Consider the following 23,391-nt stretch of genomic DNA (forward strand, 5'->3'; position numbering starts at 1 on the left):
TTTCCACTCCACTTCTCCACTCCCTGGCGGCGCCGGTTTCAGTCTCAGCCTTTAAAACGGCGTCCAGCCAGACAGTGGTGATGCCGTTAACTGTCTTTCGAGAAAAGAAGGGGCTGTGGGGGGAATATTAGGACCTTTTTTCTTCTCTCTCCTTTTCTGAAACAAACCCGGCAGAGTTCATTTCATTGCTATTACAATAGGCCAGGCCATCGCGTGATCATAAATCTCGAAATCTGTCTGTGTCTCCTAGTTCCCCCAGTGCGGTGTGTGTGTACGACGATGCGTCTCGTGGAGCAGTCGAACTTCAGTAACGGAAGTTCTACCACAAACACCCAGCATCATCAGCGACGTGCGACTCATCCGTTCATGAAGTCGCATAGGTCCAAGCCTCGAAGGTCAGTCATAGAAACGACGACTCTGTGAATGTTCGAAATTGGCCTGCATTTCCGTTCTCATTCGCTAACCCTTGCTTCTGTGTAACGTTAGATGGCCGCTCGTCCTACGCTTCATCAAGGGTGCCGTCCATAGTGCCGTTCTCGTCCCACTGATCTGTCACGCGTTGTTTACCGTGCTGGTTGTCTGCTTGGATAAATACGTCTATGATAGCCTTGGTTTACCACCAACAATCGTGAGATCAATAAATGACCTTCCTTTTCTCTCCAATTCCTCATCTTCGACAAACCAACACCCAATCTTAACGCAAAAACCACTTGTTTTGTTGCCCTTATAGATACCTTCCCTCTCCATCGTCGTCGGTCTCATCCTCGTCTTCCGTAACCAAACGTCCTACAATCGCTTTTGGGATGGCCGCAATGCCCTCACCACCATCCACACCGCCATCCGTAACCTGGCGAGAAGCATCCTGCTTAATTCATGCAATCGCAATCGCCCCCTCACCGTAGCAGAAAGACAAGATATCGAGCGTACAATTCGGGTCATGATCGCGTTTCCCTATGCCGTGAAGAACTACCTACGCGCCGAATGGAGCGTGGGATGGTCAGTACAGCCGATCATCGAGAACGGTGCTGGGGTCGGCGGCGGCTCGTCGAAAGAGGAATACGTAGATTTGCTGCCCACCGGATTTGCGTGCCTCGAGGATAATGGGTTGTCGATCCCGTTACAACTGAGCTTTTTCGTCGAGGGCTTTATCAAGCGTGGTCTCGAAAGAGGCTGGTTTGATCCTCCAGGAGCGAGTCAAATGGGAAATCAAGTCTCCACGATGGTCGACGCGTATGGGAAGATGGAAACTATTAAATTGACGCCTATCCCTATTGCTCATCTGTACGCCTTTCCGCAAAATGGCTTTCTTTCCTTTCCTTTTTTTTTTCTCTCCTTCTCTTTGGGGGGGGAAGGAGGGGTTTGATGGCGCGTTTGAGTGCTCTGCTAACATCTTCCACAGCATTCACCAAAAGCAGGTCCTCGCCCTGTTCGGCTGTGTTCTTCCCTTTGCAATGGTTGACGACATGGGATGGTGGGCCGTTCCCATTGTCAGCCTTGTCATCTTCACCCTTTACGGGATCGAAGGTATCGGTTCCCAGCTCGAAGACCCCTTTGGGTACGATAGGAATGACATCAAAATGGATGCCATTGTGGAGGATCAGCGAACCGAGATCGAAGCCATCTTGAATGAGTGGAAGCGGGTTACCGAAGTCTCGGATGAAGCGGTTGACATGAATGGTGGGAACAATGAGGTCAGGAATGGTGGAGGGTTTAGGAGGAGAGAATTGTTTATCAATAATGCACAGTAACTTGGAAGGTGAGCTACGTCATGCTCATTCACAGCCAATTTGGGTTTGTAGAAGCTTGGTCCATCCAGTGGTTTGTGAAAGCTTGTTTTGGATGCTATGTACTCTTTTTTCCTGGATACGCTTAAGCAAGGTTGTCTCTTTGGATGCCCATTGATTGTTCTTTATTATGCCTTGTTCTCATCAACATCCTGATAAGGAGCCTGGATTGCCTGGTTGATTTTAAGATTATTTTGCAAACATGTTACGCAGAATTAACCTCCGAGAGCTTGGTTATAGATATTAGTTACATAGTTGCTCAATTTGATCATGATCAACGCTATCAAGAGAGTTTCGTACTTGCAAATGGAACACAATTAAGTTAATTATCACAGGAAATACTCCGTACTATTTCGTACAACACTCCAAGTAACTATGTACAGAGTTCTGTGTACATGCATAGCACAGCCACACTCTTCTACATTACTGCGAATAAGGCATGCAGAGAAATTGATACCCAACAGAAGACAATCCAAGTTAGCAGCCCCAACAAGCCCCTTAATTTGTATCACGATACGGAGTACTTGGGCACTTCCTTGATCCCTATTACCACCTACAGCAAAAGATTCGAATACTCAACCTCATTATCCACTCATAGCTTTAGCAACCCCGTGCACCCTTTTGCTACTCCTATGGCGACATCCATGCAGTCAGACTATATAATTTTGTGTTAGCAATTCTGGTATGAAGACGCATGGGCTTGCTTGTCCTTCCTAAGTCATTCTTGAAGGATACGGTATGATGTTAATAGGGCGTGCTTCAAAGAGTTATGGAATATCTAATCCCCTGTCTTTATCACTTAATCTATATAAGATTGCTAGACCGCCAAACAGGAAAGGCAAAAAAGGGTAGGTAACAGGCCACTAGGCCTGTGATCAAATTTGCGTCACTTTAGAGCTCCATCTCTGCATCATTTCCTTCGCCATTGGGAGATAGTGACCTCCCTTGGCCCGTATTCTCGGGACCAAACATCCTTCCTTCTTTCCTTTTCAACCCGGGGCTCCCGGCGGTGGGGGCAAGTCCATCTCCATGTTCTCCAGGTTGATGAAAACGACGGGAAAGTGAGGTGTCCTGTGCCTTTATCCTCTGCGACCTTCGAAGGGTTGCCGCTGGTTGGTTGTCAGTCGCTCTTCTCTGACCTTTGAACCGGACCCGGCCCGCCATCCCTGAAATATTCACGATTATGTCTCGTGTATCTGATGGCCCCTTTCCGAACATTGGATTTTGCTTCCGCTTGAAGACCTGGAGTTGTTTACGTCTCTCCATTTCTCTCCTCTCCCAACCCGGATCTGCATCTTTCATTTTCTGAAGTTGCTCGCCAAGGCGGTTTGGGACCACATTGTTGTGCCCTTCTGCTCGCGTAAAAGGGTTCAGAACCTGCGAGTGGTCCGTCGAAATCGATGACACAAGTTCCGATATCGCAGGTGATGACTCCTTGAGACTATTCCGGCCTAGGGACGAAGCTATATCTTCGGGTCTTACAGTCACCATTTGATTGTCGCCTCCCGGCTCTCGGATCGAAGGCTCTTCCTTTGTCTTACCTGGAAACGATGGTCGGCTCCAATACCCCCGTCGAGATGCTCGGAGTTCCATCAAGTTCTGACCCGATGAATATGACTCAACATCTTCTTCTTTACTAGTGGAGTCTGACTTGCCACCGCAATTCCGTGGAGATATGGGTTCCTGGGCCTTTCCTGATATCTGTGGAGGTGTGGTTTCTGATCTTTCGTTTAGCCTAGCATTTATTAAAGTGCGAAGCCTGCTAGTGCGAACCAAGCCGATCAATTCATATTTGGCCTTCAACATCGCATTAGTGATCCAGGTCTCCGTCAAACCGTACTGCTTCCCTTCCCATGTCCGCGGGCCATGTTCCGACCAAAAGGCGTGTGCATGGACAATGTTTCTGTGGTTTCGCACATATATTGTGCCAAGTTGGACCGTCCACAAATGCTCAAGAAGAAGATATCGCCGAAGCCCGTAGCGGAATCTTGTCACTAAGTCTGGAGTAAGGCCTTCGGGAATCTTCTCCGGGAGCGGAATGTACGGCAGCTAATATGGAGATAAACGTCAGTATTACCTTGGCGCCGTTAATTGACTCCTTGGGTTATTGTGTGGGGCAATTACCTCAAATATGGGCCTTCCGTTGTTATCATACCGCGCTCGTGCCATCTGATATTGATAGAAGCCACAAATCTGGAATCGTGAAAGTATTCTCTATCAATCAACGTCACAGAACTTGAATTGTCGGCGTTCCAAATGTGGCAAGGAGATTTGAAGCTGTTAATCTCGAAGCAAGGAGAATACCAATACTTGAAATATCCCTATCTTGATAGTCTGTAAGGGGAGAAAAATTGTTAGAGCGGTAGCATTTGGAGAACGAAATCAACAAATGTAGAAGTGCACAAGCACCAGGATCCTGCTTCATTTTCCAGGTGGAAAAAGGAAAGTGGAGGCTTTGGAAACCACCAAGGAATGTGCAGCTGGAATTCACCCTTCCATCTCCCGGTGATATCAAGAGAAACTCTCAGTGTAAGGCACCAGAGCTGTCAAATTGAATGGGGCCTTGTTCAACTGAGTAAGGCAGGGCACACTGCTAAGTGGTTTCCACTGGGTAAGAACACAACCTACCTATGGCACTGTAATTGTTCTGCTCATCTCAGGATGTACATTCAGGACCTTACCACAATGTGTACTCATGTCGTCGACATTTCTTCTTCGACCCTGGTCCTGTGGTCAGGAGCCCAAACATTTGACCTGGACCTGGAAGGTACCAGGCAAAATGAAGACCCATAAGGGTAATACTGTGCTCGCTCATCCATGTTCAAGGCTAACAATACCTCCACTGTAGAGCTACAGTAATGCCAGTATTGCCAGAACAGCACATCAATCAATCAACCTTGACAACATTGGGAAATCATTCCAGTTACAGAGGTGCCTCGACCTCTGTTAGGACTTCCTCAATAATACTCTCCGGGGTCAGATCTGCTAAAACAGATCTGGCCGCGGCCAAGCTGCTCCCATAGAGCAGACTGCGATCGTCTTTTGGACGAGCAACGACGATGCGATGCCTGTATGCCTTTTTGGCAGCAATGGCGACCAGTGAAGGGACTAAGCAATCTAGCCGTTGCAACGGAGCGAGGAATCTACAAAGTGTGTAAGAGACGGAAAAGATCTCTGAGCTTTGCTAACTTACCTAGCTAATGTCTGAAAGTGACAAGTTGATGCGGCTGATATACCACCGGAAACTCCACGGTGAAGCCTTAAAAACACAATAAAGTTGTGAAGATAGCAAGTCATGTCGGCGGAAATAGTTACGCTATCGCCTAGTCGTCGGAGGATCGTAATTTCCTATAATAACCGGTGAGCAAAGTCCATGGTGGTTGCAAAAAAAGGCCTTGGGTGATATCATACTTCTTCCAGAATTGGACGGGGTCGATGGATAGCCGGTGATAAATGAGAAGACGGCCGAACTACTGACAAGGATGAAGCCGCTCCATCGGATATCCAACCGGAATCATCTTCAAGATTTGCAAACCCATCCATTGCGTCATGAAAATGAGAAAGGAAAATGTGGTCATTCTATCAGTTAATTAGTGACTGTTTCCTTCATTCATTAGGCAGTGCTAATATACCAGGTGTTTGTTTAGTAACGATGATAAAGGTTTACCATTGGCGGCAAGCAATGGGATGAAAAGAAACGTTTTTGGTGTGTTATGTACCGCAGTTCTGGTAAAGATGCGCTTCAGCCGAATAAGCTAAATTCACCACCTATTAGCGATGGTGCTAAGAAGAATTTACTGCGGATACCAACCCACCTCCAAGGCTTGGACCTGAACTTCGTCGGGCGTCTGGTCAAACCTCTTCGCAATGATGACATTGACGACTTTCCTATCGTCCAAGTAGCTCTGTCTCAGCCGCGACTTATGTTTGTCTCTAGAAGTTACATCGCTGTAAAAAGAAACGGTTTCGAAATACTAAAGAACCGTCAGCGCATTGAAAAGTCGGAGGGTGCCATCAACATCGTAAAGAAAGCCGCTTCATTGGAGCAGCGAAAGTAGGCTTTCGGCAAATATAGACTTACTCCATCCACATCAGCGCTTGACTGTGAGCATCGAGATCTTCGACTCTCATTTCTATCTCTCTCCGGTGTCAAAATTGCATTGCTGAACTCCTCAAGGGAGGTATGAGGAGAGCCATCAAAAACAACATTTGATAACCCAAACGTATTCTCGACAATCTGAAGGCGACTTAGCTAAGCCCATAGCACAAAGAGTCATACAGAAAACAGAATATCACCCATACCAGGCTCAACTCTCTACCTAGATCATCGATAGCCTCAGGGTCTGTATCGATGATGCCATGTTCCTGGGAGACGAGACAGAGTAGGAGAGCAATTTCAAGGTCAGATAAATCCTCAAGTTTATCATATAACTCAGTATTGTCCGCCATAATAACCACTCTGCCCTTTTTCATAATCCATGCCGAAATAACGGAAGTGCTGCTTGGTATTATCGTCGTCCGTGGCGGTCGTCTTGATGGGCCGCCGAGAGTATGTAACAGCCCTCTGTAATATTTCCAGTATTTAAGTATAACCACTAGTAACGAACCAACCATCCTGATCGACCAGTTTAAGCCATCGAAGCAGGCCACCAGGAGGAGAGACTGCCAATACACGGCTACTTTTCCCTCCTCGAACCTTCTCTCTGCATATGTGAACAGTAGCTTATCACTCAACCGTTTAATGCGATGAGGCCTGCGACTTCGATTCTCATGTGCTCCAATGGCTTCTACAAATCCCCGTGCTGATTGGGAGAAAGTTGGTGATCAGCTCTACCGCAAAATCCGAATCTACGATGCGGTTTTTGATGAAGACCTAGAGTTAGAAAACTATATTGCCGTTGGCGCCCCGTACGGCGGTGCAATAGGTGAACTTGCTCCCATCGCATGTCGCTTGAGTTGAACTAATTATCCATCTATTAGCTTTGTATCGTGATGAAAGTAAGCTGCAAAGATATCGAGATCCGCAGCCCGCAAAATCAAGTATAGATATATTTTCGTATTCTGGACAACGGATAAACCGTATCAATGTTAGTTTGCGGTCCTCCCTCTAATGCGAATTCAAATTCTAATCTTACTTAGTGGGATCATGGGTCTATTCGGGGCCTTGGGTGGTCGGAAGACGAAAAGCTACTGGTGGTGGCCGAAGATGGTACCGTGCGGTGCTACTATGGTCTGAACGGAGATTTCTCGCCGTTTTCTCTAGGAGCTGTATGAACTGGTGCCTTTTCTTTCTTTCTTTCTTCCCTTTTTTTTTTTTTTTTTTTTTTTTTTTTTTTGTTTTGTTTTGGGTGTGTTATTATGTTCATTTGTTAACTCGGCTCTAGGCTGCGGAAGAGCACCGTGTAAAGGACTGTCGATTCTGGTCGACTGGGTTTGTTGCTCTTCTCTATAATAATCAGTTGGTATCAGTGACCAGCTACAATGAGCCCCGGCCAAAGCTGCTCGCCCTTCCGCCAGAAGGGGAAATCCATTCATGGTCAATTACCCCACCTAGTTATACGCTTTCTCGTTCCGTGGAAGTGCTCCTTTCAATTAGTCAGACCATCTACGTGGTAGATGTTACTGATGCAGAAGATCGTGTGTTGCAAAATGGCCCTTTTAAGCATATTAGCGTCTCTTCGAACGGCCGTTTTGTCGCCTTGTTCACAGGTGATGGGAAGCTCTGGGTCGTCAGCAGCGACTTTCAGAACAAATTCAGTGAATACGATTCCGGCGCCAAAACTCCACCTAAAGGCGTAACATGGTGTGGCAATGATTCTGTAGTTCTATCTTGGGAGGATGAAGTTCATAATGTTGGTCCCAACGGGGCCTCTGCTAAGTACTATATAACGCACCTCAACTCCGAATACGATCGAGACTGACATGCTGCTGAAGGTATTTTTATGATGGCCACATTCACGTTATCCCGGACTTTGATGGAGTGAGACTGTTCACTAACGAGGCTTGCGAGTTTTTGCAGAAGGTTCCTGGTAATGCTTCGTTTTCCTTCGAATATCTTCAAGTAATATCTAACATTAGAGCAGATATGACAGCAGAAGTATTCAGACTTGGTTCAAATTCTCCAGCTGCAGTATTACTAGATTCAGTTGAGCAACTTGAAAAGAGGTCCCCAACCGCGAATGAAAACGCCCAGCGTATTCGGCCAAACCTTGTCGAGGCGGTCGACACATGTGTCAAGGCAGCGGGACAGGAGTTTAATCCTTTTTGGCAGAAGCAGCTTCTCAAGGCTGCATCGTTCGGCAAATCGATTCTTGAGCTATATAACAGCGACGAATTTGTAGATATGTGTGAGAAATTACGCGTGCTGAATGCGGTTCGCGATTACCGGATCGGCCTCCCCATTTCTTATGAGCAATATCTCCGACTTACTCCCGAGAGGTTAATTGAACGTTTAATTAACCGGCATGAATACCTCCTTGCCATTCGTTTATCCGAGTATCTTCGATTGCCTGCTGATAAAATCTATGTCCACTGGGCGAGCCAGAAAGTGAAGACTTCGAGTGAAGATGACGAAGCAATTTGCCATTTGATAGTTCAAAGGCTGCACGGAAAGCAAGGAATATCTTTCGAATCTATCGCTCGAGCAGCCTACGATGAAGGTCGTGCACATCTAGCTACGCAGCTCCTGAATTTTGAGCCCCGTGCAGGGAAGCAGGTTCCATTACTCTTGAGCATGGAGGAAGATACGCTTGCACTGGATAAAGCGATAGAGAGTGGAGATACAGATCTAATCTTCTTCGTTTTGCTCCAACTGAAACGAAAGCTTCCGTTGGCAACGTTCTTCAGGACAATAAACAATCGACCGGTGGCTTCAGCGCTGGTCGAAGCGTCCGCTTGGGATCAAGACGTCGAGCTACTAAAAGACTTGTTTTACCAAGATGACAGGTCTATTGATGGATCGAATCTGCTCTTCAGAGAGGCTCTAAAACAACCCAGTCTGCAAGGAAAAATAGATAAGATGCGTATCGCATCTCGCTTGCTCTCAGATTCTAAAGACGCAAACGTTCAATCGCATCTCAAGGCACTAACCGAAGCGTCTCAACTCCTGAAAATCCAAGAAGGCCTAGACAAAGATCTCTCTGACGGCGTCAATTTTGTTGGTCTAAGTGTGAACGAAACTATATACAGGCTGATTCGATCTGGTTACGGGAAACGCGCCAGCAAAGTTCAGAGTGAATTCAAAGTTCCCGAGAAAACTTATTGGTGGTTGAGACTGCGAGGTTTAGTCGCAAAGCGTGACTGGGGGGAGCTTGAAGAAATAGGCAAAGCCAAAAAATCCCCTATTGGATGGGAGGTATGTTCCTTAAACCTTGGAAATTCCAGCAGGGAGCCATTTAATCTTTTTGCGTGAATGGTAGCTTATATATGATAGCCTTTTTACAACGAGATTCTCGGGGCCGGAAACACGAAACTTGCTTCCACATTTATCCCCAAGTGCACCACACTAGGCGTTTCCGAAAGAATTGAGATGTGGATCAAGTGCGGAATGGTAGTTAAGGCCGGAGAAGAGGCCCTCAAGGCAAAAGATATCAGCAGCCTTGAGCGGTTAAGAACTCGCGCCTCCGGCAATACTGTGGCGGAAATAGACCGGATGATTATTCAACTGAGGCCCAAGAAATAAGATCCATTGTGAAAATAATTTTGAAGCCGCTGTCCGGGTTTAGGTGATCTCTCCGTCGAGTTCAAAATCAAACTGCTCCGTCTGCGCGGGTTGGGCGAGTTGCGGTGGATTAACGGATGACACGGCTGGTTTTCGTTGTTTCGGTTGTCTTTCGTTGTCGCTCGTATCCATGGCATCAGGGCCTTGATCTTGTAGAATCTTATATGCATTTGTGCCCCGTTTGTTGAGGTCATCCCACGTAGCCTGTGCCCTATGTCAATACCACTGAACACACACACGGAGTATTATTTTCCTCACCTTTCGTGCTTTTACAACCTTTCCTCTATTCATGCTCTTCGCAACCTTCTTTTCAGTTTTATCCATCACTATTTCTGCCCGTTCTAATCCCTTTTCTTGCCGGAGACGTTGCGCCCGCGTCTGGCGCTTTTGCTTCTTTTTCGATACACCAGCGACATGCTGTGCACCGAGGACGGAAGGTCGGGTCAAGACAGTTCGCTCCGCACGGGGAAGTGACGCTATAGACTTGTCGACATCGACACTTGGAGAGGCATCTCGTCGCGCAGCACGAGAGCGGACGGATTTCGCTAGAATGCCGTGGGCAATTAGAGGCAGATCTCAAAAAGAAAGTTTCCGCGATCACCTTACTTCTATTCGATTTTAATTTCGGAGTTTTCATCTTTCCCTTTCACCCTTGACTTCAAGATGACTTTTTTTTATTGACAATTATCGCGGATATTATTTTTTGATAAGATTTGGTCGGGTCGCAGTGTGGGGCCCTCAGCTTTCTTTGTTACATAAGCTTCGACACCACCCATGCCCTATAACTAGCGGATAGATGGGGGGGGTTTAGTGTGGGTGATCACCCAGGTTGCTGCCTGGTTACTGCCAAGCCGCCAAATAACCTGTTTGGACCAGGGAGGGTGAGAGGTAGATTATATAATCAGTACAGAGTGATCAAGATCACTAATCTTTTCAGCTCCATCTCAATCCATTCTGTATTGTACAGGAGCTTCTGCTTCTGATGAATCTACATTAATTGACATACTCTCTGCAACACTAGACAGCATGGCCACTCCAACTCTGAACAGCCAGTCTGCCCTGATGGTGGAGATGGAGGCACGCGTACGGCATGCACTTGATAGCGCCCTGGATGCCCGGCCAAAGAAGACCCGGATGCAGTATGAGTCGCGCCAGGAGGAGTGGAGGGTAGGTATCTGTATTATATGCATCCTCTTGTTGATTCTTGCTCTCTTCTGCCCTGTTCTCATGCCGTACGACGCATCTGCATTGGCCTGGCTGACACCCTCTGGCTTCTACTTGCTAGCATTTCTGCCGGACGAAGGGCTTCCAGGATGGAGAGCTGGTGACAGAGCAGAAGCTGCTCTGGTTCCTGTCTGAATGTGTGGTTGGCCGTCCAGCCAAAAGATCCTGCCATTCCCGCGACCGTACAAATGAGAATGGAGAGCCTGTTGTGCAAACCCTGGGCCAACCATCCATCAAGGCCTACAAGGCTGCAATTGTCAATCTCTGGAGCTACCAACGGAGCTGTCGTACAAACCCTCACCCCCATCCAGTTGGCCAGGCCGTCCGGGCCCTGCTTGAAACCCATTCAAGACAGGAGCATGAACGCAAGAAGGCAGAGTTTGTGGATCGCGGCGCAGGAACCCTGCTGGATGGATATCATGAGAAGGACATTGTACGGCTGGTTGAGTACTGCTGGCAGGGCTGGTCAGAGTCCAAAAAAGGCCAGTCAGTGGAGCCACATCTCCGCACTGCAGTGGACTTCCTAATGGGCCACAGCATGCTTCTCCGCGGTGAATCCCGCCGTACGGCACAGCTGGCTGATCTCTTCACCCTGGAGCTGACAAATGAAGGCCCAACCCCTTGCTTCCCCATGGTTTTGATCATGGGAAATGGCAAGACTAACCAGATGGGCCGGATTGAGTATGCCACAGTGATGCGCCATTGCAACCCCTTGCTCTGCACCATGGCACAGACAGCCTTTTACCTCTTCTACCGATGGGACATTGTACGAGAGCCACCACCCCAGTTCCACAACCGCCAGGACTGGTACCAGCTGCACCTGATCAAGGGGGATGATGTGAGGAAGCCCCTGTCGTATGAGACCCAGCTGGACTGGATTCGACGCATCTACAGTGGGACAGGGCTTTCTGGCCTGAAGAAGACCCATGCTGGGCGAGCTGCTGGAGCCAGGCATGCAGAGCAGGTTGGGGTCAGTGAGGGCCAGATCCGCCGTGCTGGAAGATGGAACAGTGATGCCCTCAGCCAGTGCTATCTGACTAACATCCCCAGGAAGTTTGTACGGGCCATGGCTGGCTTTGACTCCCGCACACCTGGGAACTTCTACCTGCCGCGGGCCAGGGTGCCTGTGCCTGAGTCACTGGAGCGCGCTGTCTGGCCCTGGGTTGATGACTGGATGCGGTGGTTTGAGTCGTATGATGCCCAGGACCCCAACTCCTGCCTCCAGGGGCCAGAGCTGAGAAGATTTTCAGATCAGAGTGGTCCTTGGGACCAGCCCAGGGGACCTTCTGCTGTGCGGCTGGATAGGGATGATCTGGCTGCTCAAGGGTTTCTACGCCTGCTCCATCATCTCCGTACGGTCCTCCTGCAGGACTCTGTCATCCTTCAGCCTCTCTTCCCCGGCCACCCCCTGTGGACCAGCCCTGTGTTCATGAGGGAGGACTATCGTCAGTTTGCAGAGGCAGTCCGGGTGGCCAACACCCACAAAGAGGAGCCGTACGAAATGCAGCTGCAGCAGACAGTGCCCATGGTGGCAGATCAGCTGCGCATTGTACAGCAGGATCTGGGTGTGGCCTGTGGTCATTTACATACTGCCCTGGAAACAGGACTGCAAAAAATTAACAACCAGTTAGAAGCACTGACCAGTGGGCAGGTTTCTTTTCTTGTACGAGCATTTCCTGCTGGTCAAAGAATGATGACAGCAGCTGCTGCCTTTGAAGATAAAGATGAAGAGAGAGACAGTGGTTCTACAGCATCCAGAGAAGCACAAGCCCCAGCCTGTTCATTAGGGGTAGCTCCAGCCTCTGCTAGTGCCTCTGTTCCAGCCACATACCAGCTTTCTCGTACAATCACTACAGTCCCAGATCTGTGGCAGGAATGGACAGTTGGTCTGGGGGGTGGCCCTTCAGTACAGAGTCTAGATGCCTTGTACGGAGCAAAATGGCGGCCAGGTGGCACAGAGAGAATGTTCTACAGCAGAAGAAAGGTGATCATTGATTATATTAACAGACAGAGACAGGGGAGTGCCAGTGGCAGTGCTGCTGTAGAGGAACTAGAGCTTGTACGGCAGCGTGGGAAGCTCAGTTTGAACAGACTATCCAGAATGCTGCGAGTGAAAAAGAAACTGCCCTGATTCTTATTATGGCAAACCCTGTCCATCATACCCAGCACGGCCCGTCGTACGATAGGAAGATAAAGAAGAAGAGATGCTGAATACATGATGGTGGTTTGCTTGGCTTCACCCCTTAGGGCTACTGGTCCTGGACACTGCGTAGAAGTGCAAACCATGTCCAGGTGCCGTACACAGGGCCTGTACGACTAGGCAAGAGCAGTTGAGAAAAATCACAAAGAAAAGAAAGAAAGCAGACAAGCCAGAAAAGAAAGTCCATGCATACCTAGTTTAAGGTGATAGGATTGCTCTGAGAGCCATCCTCTGGCTCCTCAGGCTCCTCAATCTCGTACGGGAAGACTGACGGCGGATCTCCAGAGCGGGGCGGGGGGGAATTGGTTTCAACATGGATGGGATCATTTGCTGTCCCACTCTCAAGGAGAAGAATTGGGCGGGCAGGAGACAGTCCCAGGCTGGCCCTGCTGCCTGGTGTGTGTGGGTGGCCAGCAGCTCTGTACGAACTCGGTCCTCTGTCATCATACCTCACTGCAGATTCTGGCCTGCCATGCAGAGAGCAGCGGGATGCATAGTCTGGCCATTTGCAGTTCCCGCATGCGCCTCCAAAGTGACCGTACGCACGGCGGCACAATGGGAATGGGGCCATGGGCTCCATCTCTGTGCATCTGTTGCAGATACTGCTCCAGTGCAAAGTTCTCCCGCGTGACTGGATCAGAATTGCATTGATGTACGACTGGCGGTGCATGTTAATCTGGTAGGGGAAGATTCGTCCGAGAACAAACTCCACATTCCTTCCTGGTTGAGCAAGCAGTCGCCGTGACTGAGGGGAGTGGGCGTACGGGGCCAGCTGATTCTGTCCAACAAAGAGACAGGGTGGTTGACCATCAGTTTGGGCCCGGGCAGCAGCTTCAGCAAGGTCCTGCTCCATCTGGTCAGGGTGGGAGGGGGTCCATCGAACAAGCGCCCTATATCAACGAGTCAGCGCCTCCTTCTCGCATTCCACCAACACACAGGGCCGTACAGACATTTTCTTTCTCAGATTTGTGGGGGGGAGAGGGGGGAGGGGCGAGCGGAGGTCTTAGCGGCGGAGGACGTTGTAGCGACACGAAATTGTGAAATTGTTCTGTGAGTCAGTCAGCTTGCTATCGTACGATTGATGGATGATGGCTGATGCATAATCTACAGGAAGACTCACGAGAGAAGCAAAGCAATGGTGGCAATGAAGGCTCTGATGAACAGGCTTAGAGTAAAAGAAAGAGAGAAGAGGAGAGGAGAGGAGAGGAGAGGAGAGAAGGAAGAAAGGAAAAGAAAATCTGTTGTCAAGACGATGCTTAATCTACTGTTTACTGATTCTGATACTACCTGCCGTACGGTGTATCGGTATGGTGTATATAAACAAACTGAGCATCGGGGCAGCATCACGGCTGCATCAGGCGCTGGTGCTGAGCAGCACTGCTACACACACACTCTGCCCCGTACGGGATAGAGAATAGTATAATCATACTATGTAGGCATCTAGCTATCTACAGAACCTATATTTGCCTGCTCTACAGGACCTTCTCTGAGATCCCCAGCTGCTGACCTGAGCTATCACAGATGGTCGGTCGGTCGTCCGGTGGGTGCACCCCGATACTGCTGTTCCAGCCGTACGGCGCTGTCTGAAAGACCTCTGTAATAAAGAACTCTCACTGGTCCAAATGGCTGACTCAGCACCACCCTCTGTACCAGCTAGTATGCAACCGCCAAGATAACCGTACGACGCCAACCCCCCAGAAAACCTGGTTATTTTTGCGGTCTTGCTGACTAACCCCCTGTCTAACCAGGTTACATGGGGCGCCTGGGTAGTAACCCGCCGCAACCTGCCACCCAGCTAACTAAGTGGCATCTCCTCCTGATCTCTGAGAAACAGGGCGCAAGGTTTACTCCATTGGTTTATCACTGTATACGGGATATACTATACTAGTTATGTTACATTCCCAGACAAAGTCCTGGTGGGTGCGTGTGTCTGCTGAAAGATCTGTGACTCCCAGTCCTGAATGGAAGGCCTTAGAGATATGCAACACCAACATTTTCAGGTCAAACAACAGAAGATAGACAAAAATCCAATACTTAGAGCTCGAGTCTAACAGAATTTAGATTTTCCGGCTCTCTCACAGACGACTCGGTCGATTTTGGAGATCCTTTTTCAGGTTATCGAGCCCAGACATGTTTGGGACGAGGTGCACATGATTATTGGGCGAGCGGTCAAGCCAGGTCAGGCACTCAAGTTAACTTGCATTTGCTAAGGAATATTCGTCTCACTCGTTCACATGTGAGCAATATCGTTAATTTGGGTAGTTCAGTTTTAAGGTATTTTGGTGGGATGCTGTGAATTCAGGGAGGCTATGGAACCACGGATGTTGCAGCGCATCGCTCGCACTGAGGCGGAAGTCTGGGCGTAACTGCAGCATGCGTTCCAGAAGATCGGCGCCTATCGGATCTATCCGTGGAACCAGGCGTCGTAGGCTTTGCGGGGCGTAAACCGGGAAAGTAGATTTGTATTCGGGTAGCTGGCTGACTCCAGGCCATGTAAGCTCAGTGGGGGTGCCCATCACGCGAAAGATCTTGAGCAACTGGTCTTCGTTCGTCGTTCCCGAAAACAGCGGGCGACCGTTGTACATTTCAGCCATGATGCAAGCAGCAGACCAGATATCAATGCTGGTATTGTAGCTGCGGCTCCCCAACAGCACATCCGGGGGCCGATACCAGAGGGTGACCACCTCATTAGAAAAGGTATTGATGGGAATCCCAAAGGCACGTGCTAGCCCAAAATCGGCAAGTTTCAGCCGACCGTTCCGGTTGATCAGCAGGTTCTGGGGCTTCAAATCTCGATGGAGAATGCGATTTTCGTGGCAGAAGGCGATGCCGCGCATCAATTGGTAGAAGAACGATTTAATAGTGTTGGGATCCAGAGGTCCATTCTGCGCATCCATGTAGCGCTTGAGGTCATTGTCCATGTACTCAAACACAAGGATGAGTTTGTTGTCTGTATTCAGAACATCGCGTAGAGAAAGAATATTTTCATGGTCGAGTTCCTTCATCAAAGAAATCTCCCGGATCGCGGTCGAGGGAGTTCCCTCTTCCTCGTCGAGATGGATCTCCTTCAAGGCCACTATCTCATTCGTTTGGCAGTTGCGCCCTTTGTAGACCTATATGTGTAGGGGAAAGCATACGTTAGCACTAGCCCCGCTTTTGGCTTCCTGATCTTGGGTGATAGGCGGGAAACCAACTAACCGTTGCATATGTACCTTCGCCCAGCTGGTGCATGCATAGTCAGTGAATGAATTTAAAATTCGATCTGTTCTCTCTAAACACAAACAAAGACAACAAACCTTTTCCAGCTGTTGGAAGGAGGTGCGATTGCGGGAGGTTGGGAGACTCATTGTCACTCGAATTTGAGGCGGGGCTGGAACTGTCTGCAGAATCGGACTGAGGCTCCACGAATTGGTTCAAAAGGTTGCCAATGCTGCCCCTCAGACCAAAGAGCCTGAGAAGGCCACAGTGGCGCGATCAAGGTGACAATTCTGGCTTTTGATCCCGTTCGTGCTCAACATTGTGGCTGCAGTCGCCTTTCTGGTTGTGTTGATGAGGGAGGTTGAGAGATGATGCAGCTGTAAGTGTGGGGGGGCTCGTCTCACTCGCCAATCACCGTGGGGCCGATCTTTGTCATCAACTTGCCACTTCTCCATCACACCTCTTCGCGAGACGAAGCAAGCAACGGTTCACTGACGAAAGCATGGGATCGAGATGAGACGGATGAAGCCCCCAGGAAGAGTGTGTCCGTTCGGCTCATTGAAAGTGGTTTCTCTGCGGCGAGACGGCCAAATATCATCCCAAACCTGCCAAGAATGAGGCTCAAAATTAAGCTCGTTTGGCTCTCAAACTCAAAGAGGTTAAGCTTGGTTATTTTACATATGCTAAGCCCCTTTGGGCTAGTTAGTTAGTTAGTTACGCCTTTCTAGCTTATGTAATCCAGTAGATAGGCATGAGTGGGTGTGGCGCCAAGTCAGGCCTTGGTTAGCAGCAGGCTTAAAACGGCGTCAGACATGGCCGTTTTATATAGGCCGTGGTAACCGTCTCATCGTTAATTTGAGTATACGGAGTACTTTGACGCCTAATTGGAATCGAGGGTAGATTTATGTAACTTAAGGGAGAAGAAATTTTGTGACATTCTCGCTTGAAAATGGTGTTTCGGGATCGTGACACAGCGCGGCGACGATACGAACCGAGAACCGCGTTGCGGACCACCATTTACAGTGTTTTCACCTGGTTCTGTGTGTGATATATGAAGAACAGAGGGACCAAAAGGAGTTCAGCCTTATTATGGAGTCATATGTCACCGAAGAACACCCCAAACCCGAGGCGATCGGAGTCCTGACCCAGACTAGTCCTCGCATGCATATATGCTGCTTTGCCCTCGCCAGCACGTAACGACGATGGCACCAACTATCCTACTGAAGTCTTGCGCGCAGGAAAGACGTTAACAAGGGTATACTCGTGAGTATCTCGGTTCACATGAACGCGAATCATTCGTACCATTTCATTTGTATTGGAATCTCTAACAAATTCTTTAGAACATCAGTTTATTTTCCTTATTCCGAGCGAGATCATGAAGCCATCGACAAGGCTCGGCTCAACGAACAATCGTACTTCGCCCTCTCCTTCACCATCGCACCCGCTCTCCCACATACAGATGGTGCGAATCTCAGCCTCAAAATCTCCCACTCAACTCCCATCTCTTTACCTAGAAGCAGGCCACTAAATAATGGAACCAATATCCTCTCTGCCTCCAAACCATTCACCGTGCGGTCCCCAGCCGGAGAAACTGATGGGATCAGCCCACCATAGTTCGATGAAGCAGACGCCGTGCTCCTCTTCGCCTCCGCGACCAATGGGAGGATGTACGTAACCCTTCGAACGCTATGGAATGAGAATGGAGACCTAGAAATCCGGACGGACGGGCCGGACTGGGTAAGTCGTTGCAAGCCTTTCTCAAATACTTACCACAAGGTCATCCGTTAACCAACGTACGAAATCACAGGACCAGCAACCCCCCTCCACGAAAGCGCCCCTTCTGACCCTTTCCCTCTCCCCCATGCTCTCCGCCACTGTACCGGAGCCCCCCTATTCAGCTTCACCCACTTCAACTTTTCCAATTCGATACGTCCTCCTTTCCATTCTCAAGATAACAGCCTTTATCCCACTCGGCTTAGAAGCGGCTATCTCTTTCATCCTGTCCGCTGTCATCGCCATTATTGGATTCTTGTTTACCACCCTATTTTGGCTTGCCCTGTTTACGCTCGTGATCCGTGGCGGGCTGTGGTATTATAGGGGTCGACCCGATATTGGAGAGCTTATATCCGATGTGAGGACCCATGTTCGACCAACAACCGACAATTTACAAGAACAATGGACATCGTGGCGGGCCAGATGGCCAAGAGAGCAAGAGCGAACTCTGCCCGTGAGCGAATCGCAGGTACAAGCTGTTGAAGGAGACAAGATGGGGTAAAGGCAGATGAAGATGCAACGTACCGGATACTTAGCATCATGTTACACAAGAGGTGACAGAATCACTGCCTGAAGCATATGGCATTGTTTTAAAATTGTGTTTTAATTGGATAAACGTGTTTTGGAGTAATGCACATCAACATCATAATAAATATTTGTTGCTGATAAGCATATGGCATAGCAGCAGATGCTTGTGCTGCTCATTCACATATTTCCGCAGCTATAGTTTGATCACGCTTCAATGAGCTCCCACCGGCAGAACTGCCGTGAAATATCTTTCCACAGGATAATCAACATTGTAGCGATATTGGCAGCATGTGTCTCCTGATAGGTTTTGCACCCCACCGCCGATTCAGGTTCTCGAATTCCACACAAAAGATGTCCAAAGTTTTCTCCCAGCTGGATAGAGTCTGTGAGCCCTGCACAGCGATCACATTCCAATTTGGGGTGGAGACAATCATAGTGAAATTGTTTCATTACATGAGATTCATCTGCTGTTACTGCGAGCAAACCAAAAATGGAGAAAATGAGCTCCAACTGTGCATCAGTTGTCAATGCCATCATTGCAAGCGCGATCATTCTGACTTTAGCTGCTAGAGAAGGCGCTATTTCCGGCAAATAATGCTTTCGGCCGGGGTCGTAGCGACTACTCATATGCGAAAATTCATTCTCATATATCCCCTCTAGTGCGTGGAATAAGCGTACGGAACCGAATATGCCCCCAGGAATCTCAGCAAGAAAGTGTTTGAGCACAGTAGATATGACATGCATATACTTGTCGGCTCGGCCACGTTCGCGAGCATTTATCTGTTCCATGGGGAGGTCTATCGGTCTCATGGTCTTGTTGATCTTATCCTTAAGCTTCTCCGCACCCAAAACTTGCCCTGCATAATAGCTGTACAAAGCGTTAACCAACTCTGGTTTGCCCGGCTCCCTGTGGATAAATGGAAGAGCGGTACCTGCATTCCAGTCACTGTCAAGTTCGTTGAATACAGGGAGTTCTATTTACCATGTGTTATCAATGCGTTAACGGTTGCTGCGATACAAGTTGGAAGCTTCAGTGTCCCAGGAAAGTATCGGGAAGGAAGCTTTGACAATATGCTTTCTCCTCCAAGGCGAGAAAGGTCCTCTAAAGTTCTACCTGTCAACGACCCCGGGCGATACTGTGCTGTGAGGCTTTCCAAAGTCTTCATGCGTCTCAGTTTCTGCCTGACACTTTTCTTTCGTCCTATTGTCAAGGTTGATTTCGCCGTCCGGATCCGACGGAGAAAGGAATTGGGCTGGTTGACCGCCGGGGTAGCTGATTAATTCAAATTATTATAAATTTAAGCCTTTTCTACTCGGAAGATCTACTACATACCTAAGGTCTGTGTATGCATTTTGGGTGAGATAAGGGACTCAAGTCCAAAATATGGAGCAGAGGTATTGAATGCAAGGAATGCCTTAGACCTCGCGAATTCCCTCCGCGCGGTGCTTTTCCTTTCCAGGATTCTTCGTGAGGTGCCGTCGGATGAGCTACTTGGTATCCTCGAGATCGAATGATTGCCGCTTGGTGCAGCAGGTAAGGTCACCGAATGCATACCATGCTTAAGTTCGGAAATCAGGAAGTCATGGGAGCTTCCCAGTTCAGCATTATGGCCTCGATCAGTCGTATTCTGTGAGGATCGATGACGTGACGACCCTTCTGAAGCCTGTCTGATCGCATGGCTATCGGAAAAAGGATCAATGGCCCGTTGAGAGATGAACGCATCTAGCGTAGCTATTGGACTCTGACATCTTTTTGAGGGGTAGCGATGCACAGTCGTATTAGACTTTTCGGAAAAGATGCTTTGGTTACTCGTATGCCTTGACGTGAGCTGATCGTCTGGGTTCGGCCTGAGTGCAAGAGCTTCTGCTCTCGGTGACCTTCTCAGCTTCTTAGCAGGGACCAATTCATCCGAGCGGGGAGTCTGAGAAACTGAGAGGAATGAATCCTTATTGTGGCGACTTGACGCACATCGGATGTTGGAGATGTTGGAAAGGGATTGCTGCCCAGCCTGATCGGTAGGCGTTTCGACTGTGATAGCTGAGACGCTGTATTTTGAGCTGTGCTGTTTCTGCACATCAACTTGTGAGGAATTGTTGTTGTTCTGTGAGCGCTGAGCCAATGCTTGGTCTGCAATATCGAGGTCAAGTGTTTTAGGAGTGTTACTGGCACAGAGCTCTAGCTTTTGAGCCAAATTGATAGTCGCAGGCGCGAAAGGAGTGGTGGACTCGGATCTGTTTGATTCTGATTCGGCCGCTTTCCTCGGTGTTCTCCTATAAAGTCGGGATAAATACTGTCGAGCTTGTGCAAATCCCATCTCCCACATCCCATGTCCCACAGTTGCTTTCCTATTTGTTAAATGACGGCAGAGTCGTGTAGCTGCGATGAATTATACGTTCCTCGGGGTTGAAGAGCAACATGCTGAAAAAGCAAGGAAATCCACCTTGCGGGAGGATATGACGAAAGACTCGGCGTTGAGGTTTGGAACTGGCAGGGACGCTGCTTCGGCAAGCCCGTGAAAGTGCAATCCACTCAGATATTTCCTGGGAAAGTATCACTGGGCTCGTGGTGTGTGGAGATAAACTTGACAGCCACCAAACTTTCAAGCTGGCTGTGCTTTGGAAGCGGCTGGGAGCGGACCCAACCTTGACAGCTTAGATGATCTCAGCCTGGTGATGCTCTGTCTCTGTCATTAGTTAAAATTCATTTAACAAGATATAGACGATTATGAGAAGCGACTAAATGAGGAACCAAGTTAATGAACAATAGTAGAAGCGGATACCAAAAGATTTTGTGTCAAGTTCGTCGAGAGTTGTGGCGCCGCCATGATCTCTTCTAATATGTCGTGATTCAAAGGAAAATGTGCCAATCTTCGAGGATCCATAACTGAAGAAAACCGGTTGACATGCCCCTTCCGGTCCCAATTACCCTTCTTTTTTTTACAATAAGAGGCGTATGAAAGCCAAAGTTCCGAGTCCAAAACCACCCTGTATACCATGCATGCTCCCAGACCAACTCCGTCCCTCTTTAAACTCCTTGTATTCCGTGCATGAATGTTAAGGTTCGTCCAGTTCACCCTCGATGACTAGATAGTGAAGGATGTCACTGAGTGTAAGAACGCCTTTTAGTCGAAAGAATTCGTCAACTACGATGAACCGGTGAACTCGAGATTTCCGAAGGGTGTCGAGAATAGTATCGAGGCCATCTTCAACGGAGCACGTATAGATACCGGGGAAATCCTGTCTGGTTATCAGCTGGCGTCCACACCGGGGTTTGAAGATTTCACACGCACCGGTGAACGCTTCTTCAGTGCCTCTCCAACGGGGAGGCTCAGATCGTCATAAACTCCTCCCTTTATTAACGTGATGACGTCAACGGCTTCAAACACATTGTAGACAACACCTAATGAAGACGAGAAACGTGAGAAAACGACTTTCTTCATGGGAAGCCAAGAAAGCATTGCCCACTATCCGCTTACCTTCCGAGTTGACAATTGGAACACTGGAGATGCTGCGCTCAACCAGCTTATGGATAATATCGATAACCGGCGTATCGATTGACGCCGTAACAATATTCTTGTATGTTCCCAAGCCGATTTCTTTAAGTGGTTTACGTAGGCTCTGCGTCTGGGGCACGTTAACCGCCATAAACTTCAGGATTCGATACTGTGTGACGACGCTGACAACGAGAGGTCTGTCGGTCTGACTGTCGTATGACACTAGCGGTATCCTACGCGCCCTTGAAGATAGCATGTACCGGCATGCTTGATAAAGGGGCTTTTCGGGATCGATCGAGATCGTTTCTGGCGGAGCAACACCAAGTGCTCTTTCGATTTCTGAAAATACCAAGTGAATACTTGTTAACATTTGCTGCAAATTGGTTATTGGAGGGGATCACCGATACCTCGGAGGCTGCTTAACCGAAACTGATCTATTTTCGCCAGCGCGGCAGGGTTCTGAAAATAATACTGAATAACATTTATGTAGTCGGAGGTGGTAAGCAAGCCGGCAAATGTCGACGTGTGCGAATCCCAAAGAGGAGCGGAAACGATGCCTATGGGCATATGTACCGCGGTTAACGAACGGAATTCCACATTTCTTCAGACTGCGGTAGAACGGGGTTGCTAACTGACCATTTTGTATGAGAATATTCAGACTCTCTTTGACTGACAAGGAAGTATCAAACACAATAAGGCGGAAGCTGAGAGGTAAAACATCATAACTGGTGTGACTTTTCAAGAAATCTCGGATATGCCACTAAGAGGAACGAGTTAGTTGCTTGGTTATTGAAAGGTTAGATTGCCGAAGGGAGAGAAGGATGGAGGAAAGTCAAGAAGTCAAAAGCGTAGTTCCAAGGGCAACAGAATGATTTCTCCCTCGTGAAGAGATAGCACTCACCAGAGCTTGTCGTTCTTCACGGTCAACGGGCCTTTCAACAGGAACAATTGGTCGGGAGGCAGCTCTCGGTCGCAGGTAGGACGACGGCTGCACAAATCCCGCCTCGTGACCGCTTCTGGATGTGCCGTAAGGCGATGAGCCCAGGTTCGAGGCGGGATGTGAAGATTTTGTGGAAGCCGTCGCATGTGGTCGAGTCAGAGCCTCATCCGGCATCATTGCGGTGTGGGCTCCGGTGACAACAGCTGCATAAAATAGTGTGAGAAAGGTATTAGCGGAGCAGAGGGATTAATATCAGCTTGCGATGGGTGGGTTGCGTGAAGCGATTGCGATTTTGGCTGTCGCAGAAACATGAACGAGGCACAGTGCACTCCCAATCCAAGTGCGTCGACTTAATAGCTCACGAGAGCTTCACATGAATCCAGACATTCATCCAACGTAAAAATAATAGGGTTGAAACGCAGGCCTACAGTTTGTTCAAGCAACCAGGCCAGGAAGTGACTGCCACAGAGCTATCCATGCATTCGATCTAAGTTGGTATTCGCCCGCATCCTCCAGTTACTCTGCCCAGT

General features: G+C 48.7%; 11 protein-coding genes across 11 annotated transcripts; 4 read left to right on the forward strand and 7 right to left on the reverse strand.

Moving 5' to 3' along the window:
- The first annotated feature begins 109 nt into the window (after positions 1-109).
- Positions 110-1,956, forward strand: CIMG_13595 (uncharacterized protein). The gene is made up of 4 exons (XM_001239636.2): positions 110-395; positions 487-628; positions 731-1,281; positions 1,400-1,956. The coding sequence occupies exons 1-4, from the start codon at positions 280-282 to the stop codon at positions 1,746-1,748; spliced, it is 1,158 nt and encodes a 385-aa protein (XP_001239637.2). The 5' UTR covers positions 110-279; the 3' UTR covers positions 1,749-1,956.
- Positions 1,957-2,483: 527 nt separating this feature from the next.
- Positions 2,484-4,115, reverse strand: CIMG_13596 (uncharacterized protein). Its single transcript, XM_001239637.2, has 3 exons — positions 3,909-4,115; positions 3,326-3,833; positions 2,484-3,247 (listed from the first exon to the last, which is right to left on the reverse strand). The coding sequence occupies exons 1-3, from the start codon at positions 3,951-3,953 to the stop codon at positions 2,676-2,678; spliced, it is 1,125 nt and encodes a 374-aa protein (XP_001239638.2). The 5' UTR covers positions 3,954-4,115; the 3' UTR covers positions 2,484-2,675.
- A 12-nt stretch (positions 4,116-4,127) lies between these two features.
- On the reverse strand, positions 4,128-6,233 carry CIMG_09260 (uncharacterized protein; the record flags this gene model as incomplete). The annotated part of the gene is made up of 7 exons (XM_001239638.2): positions 4,128-4,927; positions 4,978-5,132; positions 5,196-5,363; positions 5,417-5,539; positions 5,600-5,758; positions 5,866-6,021; positions 6,087-6,233. The coding sequence occupies 7 exons, from the start codon at positions 6,231-6,233 to the stop codon at positions 4,708-4,710; spliced, it is 1,128 nt and encodes a 375-aa protein (XP_001239639.2). The 3' UTR covers positions 4,128-4,707.
- A 204-nt stretch (positions 6,234-6,437) lies between these two features.
- On the forward strand, positions 6,438-9,680 carry CIMG_09261 (vacuolar protein sorting vps16). Its single transcript, XM_001239639.2, has 7 exons — positions 6,438-6,709; positions 6,765-6,871; positions 6,924-7,052; positions 7,169-7,662; positions 7,719-7,813; positions 7,868-9,138; positions 9,217-9,680. Exons 1-7 carry the CDS (start codon positions 6,565-6,567, stop codon positions 9,463-9,465), a joined length of 2,490 nt encoding a protein of 829 aa, XP_001239640.2. The 5' UTR covers positions 6,438-6,564; the 3' UTR covers positions 9,466-9,680.
- CIMG_09262 (uncharacterized protein) lies at positions 8,713-10,206 on the reverse strand. Its single transcript, XM_001239640.2, has 3 exons — positions 10,111-10,206; positions 9,763-10,049; positions 8,713-9,708 (listed from the first exon to the last, which is right to left on the reverse strand). Exons 1-3 carry the CDS (start codon positions 10,139-10,141, stop codon positions 9,505-9,507), a joined length of 522 nt encoding a protein of 173 aa, XP_001239641.2. The 5' UTR covers positions 10,142-10,206; the 3' UTR covers positions 8,713-9,504.
- A 324-nt stretch (positions 10,207-10,530) lies between these two features.
- Positions 10,531-13,823, forward strand: CIMG_13597 (uncharacterized protein; the record flags this gene model as incomplete). The annotated part of the gene is made up of 2 exons (XM_001239641.2): positions 10,531-10,671; positions 10,790-13,823. 2 exons carry the CDS (start codon positions 10,531-10,533, stop codon positions 12,857-12,859), a joined length of 2,211 nt encoding a protein of 736 aa, XP_001239642.1. The 3' UTR covers positions 12,860-13,823.
- On the reverse strand, positions 13,122-13,880 carry CIMG_13598 (uncharacterized protein; the record flags this gene model as incomplete). The annotated part of the gene is made up of 2 exons (XM_004444830.1): positions 13,122-13,818; positions 13,861-13,880. 2 exons carry the CDS (start codon positions 13,878-13,880, stop codon positions 13,122-13,124), a joined length of 717 nt encoding a protein of 238 aa, XP_004444887.1.
- An 852-nt stretch (positions 13,881-14,732) lies between these two features.
- Positions 14,733-16,480, reverse strand: CIMG_09265 (CMGC/CDK/CDK5 protein kinase). Its single transcript, XM_001239643.2, has 3 exons — positions 16,225-16,480; positions 16,127-16,150; positions 14,733-16,041 (listed from the first exon to the last, which is right to left on the reverse strand). The coding sequence occupies exons 1-3, from the start codon at positions 16,273-16,275 to the stop codon at positions 15,178-15,180; spliced, it is 939 nt and encodes a 312-aa protein (XP_001239644.2). The 5' UTR covers positions 16,276-16,480; the 3' UTR covers positions 14,733-15,177.
- A 595-nt stretch (positions 16,481-17,075) lies between these two features.
- On the forward strand, positions 17,076-18,401 carry CIMG_09266 (uncharacterized protein; the record flags this gene model as incomplete). The annotated part of the gene is made up of 5 exons (XM_001239644.2): positions 17,076-17,166; positions 17,281-17,389; positions 17,467-17,695; positions 17,741-17,863; positions 17,934-18,401. 5 exons carry the CDS (start codon positions 17,076-17,078, stop codon positions 18,399-18,401), a joined length of 1,020 nt encoding a protein of 339 aa, XP_001239645.2.
- An 85-nt stretch (positions 18,402-18,486) lies between these two features.
- CIMG_09267 (uncharacterized protein) lies at positions 18,487-21,146 on the reverse strand. Its single transcript, XM_001239645.2, has 3 exons — positions 19,761-21,146; positions 19,410-19,700; positions 18,487-19,359 (listed from the first exon to the last, which is right to left on the reverse strand). The coding sequence occupies exons 1-3, from the start codon at positions 20,749-20,751 to the stop codon at positions 18,632-18,634; spliced, it is 2,010 nt and encodes a 669-aa protein (XP_001239646.2). The 5' UTR covers positions 20,752-21,146; the 3' UTR covers positions 18,487-18,631.
- Positions 21,147-21,481: 335 nt separating this feature from the next.
- On the reverse strand, positions 21,482-23,060 carry CIMG_09268 (nuclear protein SNF4; the record flags this gene model as incomplete). Its single annotated transcript, XM_001239646.2, has 6 exons — positions 22,823-23,060; positions 22,558-22,681; positions 22,329-22,478; positions 21,904-22,260; positions 21,718-21,827; positions 21,482-21,664 (listed from the first exon to the last, which is right to left on the reverse strand). The coding sequence occupies exons 1-6, from the start codon at positions 23,036-23,038 to the stop codon at positions 21,482-21,484; spliced, it is 1,140 nt and encodes a 379-aa protein (XP_001239647.1). The 5' UTR covers positions 23,039-23,060.
- Between the last annotated feature and the right edge of the window lie 331 nt (positions 23,061-23,391).

Source organism: Coccidioides immitis, assembly GCF_000149335.2.
Source record: "Coccidioides immitis RS genomic scaffold supercont3.5, whole genome shotgun sequence".
Lineage (NCBI taxonomy): Eukaryota > Fungi > Ascomycota > Eurotiomycetes > Onygenales > Onygenaceae > Coccidioides > Coccidioides immitis.